Source organism: Capra hircus, chromosome 18, assembly GCF_001704415.2.
Source record: "Capra hircus breed San Clemente chromosome 18, ASM170441v1, whole genome shotgun sequence".
NCBI classification, from domain to species: Eukaryota; Metazoa; Chordata; class Mammalia; order Artiodactyla; family Bovidae; genus Capra; species Capra hircus.
The window spans coordinates 59827279-59841811 of NC_030825.1; the positions used below are offsets into that span (position 1 = coordinate 59827279).

A 14533-nucleotide genomic window follows, 5' to 3' on the forward strand; every position below is an offset into this window, starting at 1 on the left:
GAACTGACTCATTGGAAAAGAGCCTGATGCTGGGAAAGACTGAAGGCAGGAGAAGAAGGGGATAACAAAGGTTGAGATGGTGGGATGGTGTCACGGACTCAATGGGATACATGGTTGAGTAAGCTCTGGAGTTGGTGATTGTCAGATGTGCTGCAGTCCATGGGGGTCGCAAAGAGCTGGACAGAACTGAGCGACTGAATTGAACTGCAAAGAGCCAGGTATGAATTCATAGTTATTATTGAACTTTATGCGCATTACAGATTTTACAGGTTTAATCGATTAGTAAGCAGAGAAAACAATCCTTTTGATCATTTCTGAACTATGTAACTTTCTAACAGTTTTTTACTTTGTAATCTTGAATGAGCCACATAAATAATTTTAGATTAAAAAATATTGCTGTTCAAAATTGTTTGGAATATTTGATCAAATATTCAGAAAATGTAGAGCTTGGGATTTACTTCAACGGATCTGAGCTCGATTTTATGTAAAAAGAATTAAGTCAACACAGAGACCTGACTGAGCGACTGAATTGAACTGAACGCAGAGACCACTCTAATGGATGTTTTACAGTTGAGGTAACTGGCAAAAATATCAAAAACAGAAAAACAGTCATATACTGTTAACATTTTCATGCACACAGACATACATTAGTTGGGAAAAAAATGGTTATAAAATTAGGAATAGATTTCTGTGCTTAAATTTTATAATTTGTGGCAATATTCTGTATTTTTAAATACACTAGGGTGCAAAAACACATAAAGACAAAAATTAGAGCTCTTGGTTCTGAATCTTTTATTCCTTTGAAAATCTCTGTCATTTGTGTTGCATTCTATTTTAGATTTACCAGTTAAACATACATAAGCAATAACATTCTTGTAAATGTTGTAGAAAATACAAAGACGTGCTAAGAATTCTGTCTGGAAAAATGAATGCGGAGTATATTACTAACGGAAATGATCAGACCTGGGCTTGAGTGATGAAAACCTCCATTCCCAAAATGCAAGAACTGTATTAAACACAGGTGAGTCTTCATTTTCCAAAGCAAAGGGTACTAAGAAGGCGCAGCTTGCGACATTAATTTCGGCAGCTTATACACATCCCTCACTAAATCTTTCAAAAATCCTTATTAAAGTCAATAAGCAGGAACATCACAGTTCACAATATCACAATATCACAGAAGCACCTGAACCAGGGAATGTGAGGTGTAGTGGGATGAATGTTGGCAGTGATCTAAATCCTGAAAATCAGTTTTATACAAAATTCACTTCTTATATAACTTCCATGTTCTCTATCCTAAGACTACACTTAAGAGTGAGTCCTTCCTACCAATATAGACAAAGGTCTCTCATATTTTTCTCCTTCTATTCCCCAAACTTCCTGTGGAATTCTGGACCACTGAGGTAATTCTACTCATTAGGACAATTTCTTAATCCTGTTCTAAATGTCTCAAGTGGCATATATATGTAAATTCATTCCTAATTTCCCCTACTTCTCTAAGGTCCCAAGACTGTATTTAGTATTTTACTTAAAAAGCATTTTAAGTATTTTACTTAGAGAGCAAGTGACATAACTATTGAAAATATACATCTTACTATAATATGTGGACTTACTCCCTGAACACTTACCTCATGGTGACCTATAGGGATGTTTGACATGAATGACTAACACCTCCATTTAGATGTACATGTTACATTCCTGTGTCCTTAATCTTCTAAATGGAGAATAAATATAAATGATTTCTCCCTAGGATAGAAGGCCTTGTCTCACCTTTGAGATAGCAACCATCAAAAACATAACTTTGCCTACACACTAGAAATGAAACACAGCAGCATGGTGTAACTTCAGAGTTTGAATGACATTTATTTTGGTTTTCAAATAATCACAAATTATGTCAATATAAACAAAGATATATTGCTAATAATTGTACATTTCTAAATACCAACCTTCACCTTGTGATCCATAACAACATATCAATTTTCTGTTTTAACTATGGATTACTATCTACAATAGTTCTCCTGAAGAGGATATTTAAAAAAACAGGATTGATGAAAATGGTTTCTATTGTGCGGGCTTCCTTGATAGCTGAGTTGGTAAAGAATCTGCCTCCCACTCCAGTATCCCGGCCTGGAGAATTCCATGGACACAGTCCATGGGTTGCAAAGAGCTGGACACGACTGAGCGACTTTCACTTTTTCTAGTGTGCAATTTCTGGTATTTATTTAGATTTAATTTTTATTAAGTACTTTTCTGCATTTTTTTAAATGTCATTCCTTATCTTTCTTAAATAAATGGTCTTGTATTTTCTTAAGTGTGTGTTTAGGACAAACCTCTCCCATCACTTATTAATAGGGTTTCTCTCCAGTACGTGCTCTCTGGTATCTAATAAGGTGAGAGCTCTGATTAAAGCCTTTGGCACTTTCCTTACATTTGTAAGGTTTTTCCTCCAGTATGAATTCTCTGATGTTGAGTAAGATGTGAGTGCTTGATGAAGGCTATTCCACATTCTTTACATTTGTAAGGTTTCTCTCCAGTAGGAATTCGCTGGTGTTGAATAAGACTTGAGTGGTGACTGAAGGCTTTTCTGCATTCTTTCCATTTATAAGGTTATTCTCCAGTATGAATTCTCTGATGGTAAGTAAGACCTGAGTGCCTGCTAAAGTCTTTGCCACAATCCTTACACTTATAAGGCCTCTCCCCAGTATGAATTTGCTGGTGTTGAGTAAGAGTTGAGTTCTGAGTAAAGGATTTCCCACATTCTGTACATTTATAAAGCTTCTCTCCAGTATGAATTCTCTGATGGTAAGTAAGAACTGAGCACTGGTTAAATTCTTTGCCACAATCCTTATATTTATAAGGCTTCTCTCCATTATGAATTCTCTGGTGGTAGGTAAGACCTGAGCACTGGTGAAATTCTTTGCCGCAATCCTTACATTTATACGGCTTCTCTCCAGTATGAATTTGCTGGTGTTGAGTAAGAGTTGCGTAGTGACTGAAGGCTTTTCCACATTCTTTACATTTATAAGGCTTCTCTCTAGTATGAATTCGCTGGTGTTGAGTAAGAGTTGAGTTCTGACTAAAGGATTTCCCACATTCTGTACATTTATAAGGTTTCTCTCCAGTATGAATTCTCTGATGGTAAGTAAGACCTGAGCACTGGTGAAATTCTTTGTCACAATCCTTACATTTATAAGGCTTCTCTCCAGTATGAATTCGCTGGTGTTGAGTAAGAGTTGAGTTCTGACTAAAGGATTTCCCACATTCTGTACATTTATAAGGCTTCTCTCCAGTATGAATTCTCTGATGGTAAGTAAGACCTGAGCAGTGGTTAAATTCTTTGCCACAATCCTTACATTTGTAAGGTTTCTCTCCATTATGAATTCTCTGGTGGTAAGTAAGACCTGAGCACTTCTTAAATTCTTTGCCACAATCCTTACATTTATAAGGCTTCTCTCCAGTATGAATTCGCTGGTGTTGAGTAAGAGTTGAGCAGTGACTGAAGGCTTTTCCACATTCTTTACATTTATAAGGCTTCTCTCCAGTATGAATTCTCTGGTGTTCAGTAAGATGTGATTTCTGATTAAAGGCTTTGCCACACTTTGTACATTTATAATGCTTCTCCCCCGTGTGACTTCGCTGATGTTGACTAAGGTTTGAGTAACACATAGATGCTTTTCCACATTCTTTACATTCATAAGGTTTCTTGCCAGTGTGGATTTGCTGATCTTGACTAAGCTCTGAATTCTGCTTAGAGGTGTTGCCACACTCTGTGTATTTGAAAGGTTTCCATCCTGAATGAATTTTCCTGTGTCTACTTAGACTGGATGAGTTAGTAAAGGCTTTCTCACATTTCGTACACTTGTAACTTTTCTGTGGATTCTGAATACTCTGCTGTTGAGTGAGATTTGAAGACTGATGAGAAACATCACCATATTCACAATTGTAAGTCTTCTCTCCAGTATGTGTACTCTCATTTAGTGGAACACCTGATGTTTGATAAAAGATATTCCTCCATGTACTATTTTTAGAATGTTTGTCTGAAGATTGAGGTCCCGGACGTTTCAAAGGGTTAGAGTCTTGAGTAGTTTTACACCCAGTTTCATTGCATGAATGGCTTCTCACTCCATCATAAATATTCTTGTAATTACTGGGGGTAGAGCTCTTACTTAAGGCCTGACTTGTGCGATTACACGTGAGAAGTTGTTCCGTATTAATTGTATCATTATGTGTATTGAACAATGATGGTGGGATTAACTCTCTTCCATTATTATCAACATTACACATTTTGGAACAGAGAGAAACTGTCTGTTGGTGGAAGAATAATGACCCCTTGCTCACAGATCTCTCAAACTGGTTATATTGTGAGTTTTCCCCATGGTTTTTCAATTTCTGGTTTTCAGACGTGCTTGAATGTATGTGTAATCGAAGCCTGTGTTCAGAGTGGTTTGCATAAGTATTTGCAGTAGAGACTGGATGACTTTTCAGATTTTCCACATTTCCCTTCAGGGAACGTGTATGTTTCAAAAACTGCTTTAAGCCTTTGCTTGAAGAGATACACTTCTCTGCAGATGTCGATAACTGAAATGGGTGTGTTCTGCAGTTTGACTGACATTGCTCATTTCTTTGGGCAGTAATGTCTGCATTGTGTGAAAGTTTCTTGGTTTCTTTCTGTCCATATAAACATCTTCTCGGTCTTTCACATATCCCCGTATATTCCTGGTCTTTCATTAAATGTTCGTTTCCAAGGTGAGCTCTTTCATATATTCCTAGGGTTGCTTTTTGGATTAAGTTTTCCAATCTTGGATTCTTTGACATCAAACCACGGGTGTTGTGAGAAGACACAGCTGAAAGATACCAAATGAAAGTTTTCTTAACTACTATTCTTATCTACTGGGGCTGGTGTGAGCTCAGCTGGGACAGAAGAGGAGCCTCATTCTCTGTGGGAAGAGAACACGGCAACAGTCTGTGGCAGCAGGACAGAGTGAGACCTGTACACAGGGTACTGATCCCAGCCCTGCCTACCTAGCCTGAGAAGGTGTCCACTGCAGCAGACAAAGGCTGGGTGCTGAAATGTGGGGTCTGGAGAGCAGACTCAGGCCGAGGACTGCTGTGGGCTGTGAGGAGAAATCCTGAGGGGATGGGGTAAGGGAGGAGCTCTATAAACAAGAATGCTTGTGGAAGAAGCCTGAATCACCAGAGAGCAGAGCGCCGTTGTTGAGTGATGCTCAAAGGGAAGACCCACCACTGCAGCCCCTTTCCCCCTGTGCTGGCCCCTTCTCCCCAAGCACTAGGAAGGGCCACCACCCAGGTGGGCTCTATTGAGCTCCAGCCACAGCCTCCCCCCATGCACCTTCTCCACAAATAGCAGACTCCTGTGCTCTGTGGGTGGCTGAAAGCTCAGCTGACCCCCAAGGTTAAGGAAGAAAACCTGAAGTCTCTCCTCACAGTTGCAAAAACCATGCTTTTATATCAGCAACTGGCTTTGTCAATTCAGCCCCTGCAGAGCATCTGAGTGGACAACAGGGCTCCCCCAGCCATGGGAGGTGTAGGTTTAACTGCTGTAGACTTTGTGGAGATGTATATAAGGGGGTGGGGCCAGGCCAGAGTCTGAGCTGCCCCCATAGCACCAGAGCAGGTCCAGCTCCATGAATGTAATTCTGGGACCTGAGTTCACTGGATTTATGCTGGTGTTCTAGTGAAAATAACATCTGAGGAGGCAGACCTCTCTGCTCTCACAAACAGTGGATGTAAATCCCTAAAAGTGAAAGCTGCTGGCACCAGAGCAATGTGCCAGCATGCCCATGGTTGAAGGGGGGCTGATGCAGTGCCAACATGGGGTCACATGAGGCTCACACAGTGCATGAGCACACCCCAAGGTGAACAATCCCAGAGGAGCAATCCTTAGTGGCTTCTCTCCCAGTAGGTATCCTCAAATCCTAACTGCCTTGACCACAGACCAGAATCACAGTGAAGAAACGGATCTGGGGGTCTTCTCCACCAACCAGGGAGCAGACCCTACACCTGACAGGGCAGAGACAACCATACAGCCGAGGGGACACTCCCCTCAATATCCAGGGGAGGCTCGGGTCACAATAACAGCAATCAAAGCCAAGACCAAGGGGGTAAGGATACAAGCCTGTGGAACAACCTCACCCTCTAGGGGGAAGAGAACAGAGCAAGAGGAGCTAGGATCCTGCACCCTGCAGAACAGACCACAGACCCAGAAAATTTGACAAAATGAGAGGACAAAGAAGTATGGTGTAGAGGAAAGAGGAAAACAAAAAGCTACAAGAACCACTAAATGACGAAGAGACAGGGAATCTAATGATTACTCTTCCACTTAAGTCATCTTAAATGCTGATGCCACTAGGTGCCCTCTAATTCTTTAATCCACTTTTTATTTTAGCATGTTCTATATGAGGTTTCAATATAAAAATCATAAATGATACTGACATAGGTCTAATCAGAAAGCAAGGACATGTAGGACAAAGTCTGGGGAAGCTGATAACAAGATTAATTAAGTAAAGAAGCAGTTCTTGACAAACTAAGAAAAGAGACTTTAAAAATACGGTGTGAACACTATCAATGCTCTGTGGAGATCGAATTGGGAAGGAAATCTTAAAAAGAGTGATATCTACACATAAAATGGATTCTCTTTGCTGTACAACATTGTAAACCAGTTATACTCCAATAAGATCGTTTTAAAAAGATTCTACTATCTAAACATTATAATAGTTTGAAACCATTAAAAATATGGTGGAAAATGTTTTAAGCTCTTATGCCAAATTATTTGAAAATTCTTTGAGTTAATTGAATATGCTTAAGTCTTTTAGCATTGAGGAATTGGGGCAGATACACTTAACATTTCATATGAGTTCGTATGAAAAAAACAGAAACTTTGAAATAACCCTGAGATTGGCATTCTTTCTCTTTAGGGATGTTTTCGTTTATGCAGTGAAGAAATTACTTGAATTTAATATCTATAAGATCATAATTGAAGCTTTCAGTGTTTTAGAAATTATAAGTCAGAAAAAAAAAATCCACTCTGTACCCAATATTCCTAGAACTTTGGCAGTATGTCTACAATTCCGCTCACACACGGCCATCTAGAGGTAGAAACCATAATAAGAGTGTCTTAGAGTTTTTCAGAAATGTACACTTTTCCTAGCCCCCCCCCCCCCCAAGAAATGGAATAGTAATCGATTCATGCAGGTTGTCACAGGCCAAGAGAAGGGTTTCAGTTCTCACTGTGATTGAGAAAAGTAATCACTGGAGATGAATTCAGGAATGATTTAAAGAGACAGAATGGGGCAGGTGATATCCGCCTATGACAGCAACAGAAAGAAACTCAGACTTCTCTAAAACCATTTCCATTGAAGCAGATCTTTCCAAACCACATGACAAAGGATGAATTCCTCACTAATCCTTGGACCTGTCCTTGACTCATCAGCTCCATCCATTCACACCTACCTGTGTATATGGCTGGCATCTCCAGTCTCCTTACATCCCAAGGATTCTTCATTTGCTCCAGAAAGGTGACCAGGTCTGGCTTAGAGACCACAAGACCTGCTATCAGGAAAAGGAATATTTGTTTTGCTAGAGATTCATCAGTTTCCAATCTAATATGTATTCAAGTGAGAAGAGAAAGCACATGTGCTAAGTCGCTCCAGTCCTGTCTGACTCTTTGCCACCCTATGGACTGTAGCTCACCAGGCTCCTCTGTCCATGGGAGTGTCCAGGCAAAAATACTGAGTGGGTTGCCATGTCCTCCTCCCGGAGTTTGTCCCAACCCAGGGATTGAACTCACTTCTTTTACATCTCTTGCATTGGCAGGCAGGTTCTTTACCACTAGTGCCACCTGGGAAGCCCAGAGAAGGCATGGTAGAATGTTAATACAGCCTAGAACTACAGTATTTGGGGACATAATTTCCTAAGCTGTATTAACATTCCCTGGTGACTCAGCTGGTAAAGAAGCCACCTGCACTGTGGGAGACCTGTGTTTGATGCCTGGGTTGGGAAGATCCTCTGGAAAGGAAACAGCAACCCACTCCAGTATTCTGCCCTGGAGAATTCCATGGACTATTCCATAGGGTCACGAAGAGTCAGACATGACTGTAATCTTGCTCATTACATTATTACATTATTAACATTCTAGAGAAGGCATGGTTGAATGTTATTATAGCCTAGAAAGTTATATCCCCAAATACTTTATTGAAGCACTTTTATAACTAACAAATACATAAAGAAAAGATCTTGAGATTCTAGTCAAGTACTACTAAGGCCAAAGTAAGTACATAGTAAAAATCTGATTTATAAAGGAGAGTGGCACCCTTTTATACCACAGAACCTACAGAATTACCACTCACCTAGAAGAAGGAGGCAGATTCCATCAAGGAAAAGTTAGAATCATAATGAATCATCATGAAGTCTTCTTTCTCAACTCATAAATAACCATTTTCCCATAGAAAGCAGGGATCTAAAACTATTACAAGGAGCAGAAGATTCTAGGAGACATTCTAGAAATGCAGGAACCAAAACCCAGTGGGTAGAGAAGGGATTCTGGAAGGCAGTTATCCTCACCCAAGGAGGCCAGGTTCCTGTAGTTCTCTAACATCACGTCCCTGTACAATTCTCGCTGCCCGAGGTGCAGGCGTTCCCATTCCTCTTGAGTGAAGTCTATGGCCACATCCTGGAATGTCACCCGTCCCTGAAATACAAAGTACAGGTGTCATGTGGCCATGAGAAGACTCCCTAATGTGACCCAAGAGGAAACCAGCAAGAGAAATGGTTTTGATTTAGGAGAATGTCTGGTGTTACACAAGAATATAATTTTTACACAGTAATATTTTCTACCACAATTTTAACCCCAAGTAAAGAGGTTGAGATACGTTCCATCAACCACTACAGAAATTATTCTGATTTGAAAGAGAAATTATAATCAGATCAACATTGGCATATTTATTTTTGAGTGTTGTACTCAGTTGACAGACAATAAACTGTCTATCAAAAGAAACAGGAGATATTTTTACAAAGCACTTCCTGATCCAAATGTTCTGGAGTGGGCTCAGTGTACCACCTTTTTCACAAGCTTATTTGAACTAGTAATGTTGAAAATTCTGCTCCATGTGTGAACAGCAACGAGGTAGAATAGTAAGGAAAGAATTCACATTTAACTTTGAACTTTAAGTGCTTTACAGATTTTACAGGTCTGATAGCATAGTAACCTCGGCGACAAGAATCATTGTAACGATCTGGTACATACTACTTTCTGACAGTTTTCAGAGTCTTGAATGTATAACAGAAATAATTTAAAATCAATGATGTTTCTGTAGCATCTTTTGGCAAATATTTTAACAACCATTCTTTAAATGACAGCTTAAGGGACGGGGGAGCCTGGTGGGGTTCCGTCTATGAGGTCGAACAGAGTCGGACACGACTGGAGCGACTTAGCAGCAGCAGGAACGTTTACTTCACTTTGTGACTCTAGACTTTAATCAAACACAGACAAATGCACAGAGCTAACTCTAATGAAAGTTTATAGATATTTCTGTATTTGTAAATAATACTAAAAACAAGAAAAGTGTTAGTCACTCAGTCGTGTGCAACCCCAGGGACTGTAGCCTGCCAGGCTTCTCTGTCCATGGGATTCTCAAGGCACGAATACTGGAGTGGGTAGCTATTCCCTGCTTCAGAGAATCTTCAAAACAGAAAAAGAAAAAAAATCAATCAAATGATGTTAACATGTTCATGCATACAGACATACACTAAAATGGGAGTGTATACTTATTAAGAGAAAAATGGTCATGTCAATAAAATCAGGATAATTTTTAACTGACTGAAAATGTACATAAATATTTGAGGATGATATTGTTAGGTAGGTAGAATAGGGAAAAGGAGTCCAAAATGGTGGAGACTAAAAGACAAGGAAGGTCAAAAAAAGGTCCAAGGACAAGAGTGAAGACTTCAGGTAGAAAAAACAACACTCCTGGCTAAACCCAATTTGCATAGGGCAGGCCCAGGTCGAGGAAAAATCATATAAAAGGAGGAGCCAAAGCGCACTTTCTCTCTCTCTCTCTTTCTCTCCCAGGTGCGTGCGCTCTTTCTCTCTTTCTCCCTCCCCCATACGCTCCTCCACTCTCTTCTCTTCGAGTCTTTGGGTTGACATGCCCTCAGGCTTCAAGGATGGATTCTCCTGCTACCGTCTAAATAAAATAGAGCTCTAACACTGATTTGCCGAAGAGGTATAATATGGTTTGTCTAAGACCCTAGGGCTGTGATGTGCTGAGGGATTTAATGACCGTCGCTCCAAATGTTTGTTGTGACGAGACAAAGAACCACGGAACATGCACTCATGTGGCAATATTATTCTAATTTTTTTGAATACACTAGGGTGCAGACATACACAATGATTTGAAAAATAGACAGCTCTGGTTCTGAATTTTTTAATTTCCTGAAAAATCTACCATTTGCATGGAACTATATTTTAAAATTTAACACCTTTGAACATAGATTAGCAGTAATATGATTCTTGTAAATATTTTGGAAAATACAGAAATGTGATGAGACTTTATCTGTGATGTGAGCATGGAGTGTACTGGAAATGATCAGACGAGGGCTTGTGTGATGAAAATCCCCACTCCCAAATCCCAGCATCTCTAGTAAACACACAGGAGTATTGTCAACTACAAATCGGCACCTGCCAAGATCATTGCCAGTGAGTGAACGACTTGTTTTAGAACTAACACCCAAAAATGATGTCCTCTTCATTATAGGGGACTGGAATGCAAAAGTAGGAAGTCAAGAAACACCTGCAGTAACAGGCAAATTTGGCCTTGGAATGCGGAATGAAGCAGGACAAAGACTAATAGAGTTCTGCCAAGAAAATGTACTGGTCATAGCAAACACCCTCTTCCAACAACACAAGAGAAGACTCTACACATGGACATCACCAGATGGTCAACACTGAAATCGGATTAATTATATTCTATGCAGCCAAAGATGGAGAAGCCCTATACATTCAACAAAAAGAAGACCAGGAGCTGACTGTGGCTCACATCATTAACTGCTTATTACCAAATTCAGACTTAAATTGAAGAAAAGTAGGGAAAACCACTAGACCATTCCGGTGTGACCTAAATCAAATCTTTTATGATTATACAGTGGAAGTGAAAAATAGATATAAAGGCCTAGATATGATAAAGTGCCTGATGAACTATGGAATGAGGTTTGTGACACTGTACAGGAGACAGGGATCAAGACCATCCCCATGGAAAAGAAATGCAAAAAAGCAAAATGACTGTCTGGGGAGGCCTTACAAAAAGGTGTGAAAGAAGAGAAGTGAAAAGCAAAGGAGAAAAGGAAAGATATAAGCTTCTGAATGCAGAGTTCCAAAGAATAGCAAGAAGAGATAAGAAAGCCTTCTTCAGCGATCAATGCAAAGAAATAGAAGAAAAGAACAGAATGGGAAAGACTAGATATCTCTTCAAGAAAATCATAGATACAAAGAGAACATTTCATGCAAAGATGGGCTCGATAAAGGACAGAAATGATATGGACCTAACAGAAGCAGAGGATATTAAGAAGAGATCGCAAGAATATGCAGAAGAACTGTAGTAAATAGATCTTTACTACCAGAATAATCACGATGGTGTGATCACTCATATAAAGCCAGACATCCAGGAATGTGAAGTCAAGTGGACCTTAGAAAGCATCACTACAAACAAAGCTAATGGAGATGATGGAATTCCAGTTGAGCTATTTGAAATCCTGAAAGATGATGCTGTGAAAGTGCTGCACTCAATATGCCAGCAAATTTGGAAAACTCAACAGTGGCCACAGGACTGGAAAAGGTCAGTTTTCATTCCAATACCAAAGAAAGGCAATGCCAAAGAATGCTCAAACTACCACACAATGACACTCATCTCACATGCTAGTAAAGTAATGCTCAAAATTCTGCAAGCCAGGCTTCAGAAATATGTGAACCATGAACTTCCTGATGTTCAAGTTGGTTTTGAAAAAAGGCAGAGGAATCGGAGATCAAATTGCCAACATCCGCTGGATCATGGAAAAAGCAAGAGAGTTCCAGAAAAACATCTATTTCTACTTTATTGACTATGCCAAAGCCTTTGACTGTGTGGATCACAATAAACTGTGGAAAATTCTGAAAGAGATGGGAATACAAGACTACCTGACCTGCCTATTGAAAAATCTGTATGCAGGTCAGGAAGCAACAGTTAGAACTGGACATGGAACAACAGACTGGTTCCAAATAGGAAAAGGAGTACGTCAAGGCTGTATATTGTCGCCCTGCTTATTTAACTTCTATGCAGAGTACATCATGAGAAACACTGGACTGGAGGAAACACAAGCTGGAATCCAGATTGCCAGGAAAAATATCAAACACCTCAGATATGCAGATGACCTCACCCTTATGGCAGAAAGTGAAGAGGAACCAAAAAGCCTCTTGATGAAAGAGAAAGAGGAGAATTAAAAAGTTGGCTTAAAGCTCAACATTCAGAAAACGAAGATCATGGCATCTGGTCCCATCACATCATGGGAAATAGAAGGGGAAACAGTGGAAACACTGTCAGACTTTATTTTTTGGGGGCTCCAAAATCTCTGCAGATGGTGATTGCAGCCATGAAATTAAAAGACGCTTACTCCTTGGAAGAAAAGTTATGACCAACCTAGATAGCATATTCAAAATCAGATACATTACTTTGCCGACTAATGTCTGTCTAGTCAAGGCTATGGTTTTTCCTGTGGTCATGTATGGATGTGAGAGATGGACTGTGAAGAAGGCTGAGTACTGAAGAATTGATGCGTTTGAACTGTGATGTTGGAGAAGACTCTTGAGAGTCCCTTGGACTGCAAGGAGATCCAACCAGTCCATTCTGAAGGAGATCAGCCCTGGGATTTCTTTGGAAGGAATGATGCTAAAGCTGAAACTCCAGTACTTTGGCCACCTCATGAGAAGAGTTGACTCACTGGAAAAGACTCTGATGCTGGGAGGGATTGGGGGCAGGAGGAGAAGGGGACGACCAAGGATGAGATGGCTGCATGGCATCACTGACTTGATGGACGTGAGTCTAAGTGAACTCCAGGTGTTGGTGATGGACAGGGAGGCCTGGCGTGCTGCGATTCATGGGGTTGCAAAGAGTCAGACACCACTGAGCAACTGAACTGAAAATAACAAGGGCGTTTGCAATCTGCCTCTGGGAAGAATGAACCCTATGGTGCTGCAACTGACTTCAATCCCTTCGAGGGAGTTCAGGGTGAACTGAGGCACTCTGCTCCAGGGAATCTGGTGGAATGGGTCTTTAGAGAGTCAGATATTTTCAGGAACTGCTTTCATGATCCCAATCCTTGTATCTCTTCATATCTAGAAAAGCACTAAACCACTAAATGATGACTTCAGTTTCTCAAGCCTGGCAGAATACCTTTTGTAAAATAAGTGCTTGATTGCACTGAACTCTCCCTTGACCAAAGTCACATACTGACCTCCCCCCACAGTTTCTTTGGAGCAGTTTCTCACAGTTCTCTGAGATGCTCTCTCCTGGGCTGCTGTCCTCATTTTGCCCCAAATAAAACTTAATGCACATCTCTCAAACTGTGCATCTGTTTTAGCTGACTGTGTTCATTTCTCAAAGCAAAGAGTAACTAAGAAGATGCAGCATTTCCTCATTAATTGTGATAGGCATATGCATCATTTTTTCTTTCCAAGATCCTTGTTCAAGACAAAAAAAAGAAAAAGAATTTCATAGCATGGAGATCTCACAGAAGCACCTGAACCAGTGCACATCAGGGGTCACAGGGTAAGAGTACATGGAAAAACGCATTACCACTCTCAGGCATTTTGGCAATATTAGGAAAACCATGATCTCAATCCATCATGAAAAATGTCAGGTTTCTGCAAATTCCACCACCTATGTACCTCCCATGACCTGTAGCTTAATACTCCATCTAATTAGTATATTTTTCTTATCGGTATAGAGGATTGTCTCTGCTACTTTAACTTCTGAAAAATTCTGGAATGTTGAGTTCATTCTATTAACAAGGGCATTTTCTTACTCTATTTCTAGAGAGCTGAATTGCATCCACATGTAAATTCATCAAGGCATTTCCCCGACATCCCTAAGATCCTAACACTGAACCACATCCCAATGGGAATCTCAGATACCAGTGCCTCCCCATATTGATCTCTCACAAAGTGAATGTATTCAACATTGAAAGTCATATTTCATATTGAGAATTCATCATGCTCTATAGAAAGCCAGGATACAGGCAATGGAGAAAAGGCTCTGGAATATGAGCGAGACGAAACCTGAAGAGCTGGTTTTCACTATTTAAAAAAAAAAAAAAAAGGAAAAAATAAGAAGGTGATAACAAGCATTCCAGGCAGAAAACTAGAAGCAGAGAATTAAAGGTTTGCAGATTCTCAGTCCAGGCATGTCAGGAGGAAAAGCAGACACAGCCCCACACCGGGGACAGGACAAATACCTGAGAAGCTGCCATTTCCTCCTCTTCTTCCTCCTGC

General features: G+C 40.3%; 1 protein-coding gene across 1 annotated transcript; it reads right to left on the reverse strand.

Moving 5' to 3' along the window:
* Positions 2605 to 8629, reverse strand: LOC108638013 (zinc finger protein 420-like). Its single transcript, XM_018062949.1, has 3 exons — positions 8578 to 8629; positions 7481 to 7563; positions 2605 to 3717 (listed from the first exon to the last, which is right to left on the reverse strand). The coding sequence occupies exons 1-3, from the start codon at positions 8609 to 8611 to the stop codon at positions 2605 to 2607; spliced, it is 1230 nt and encodes a 409-aa protein (XP_017918438.1). The 5' UTR covers positions 8612 to 8629.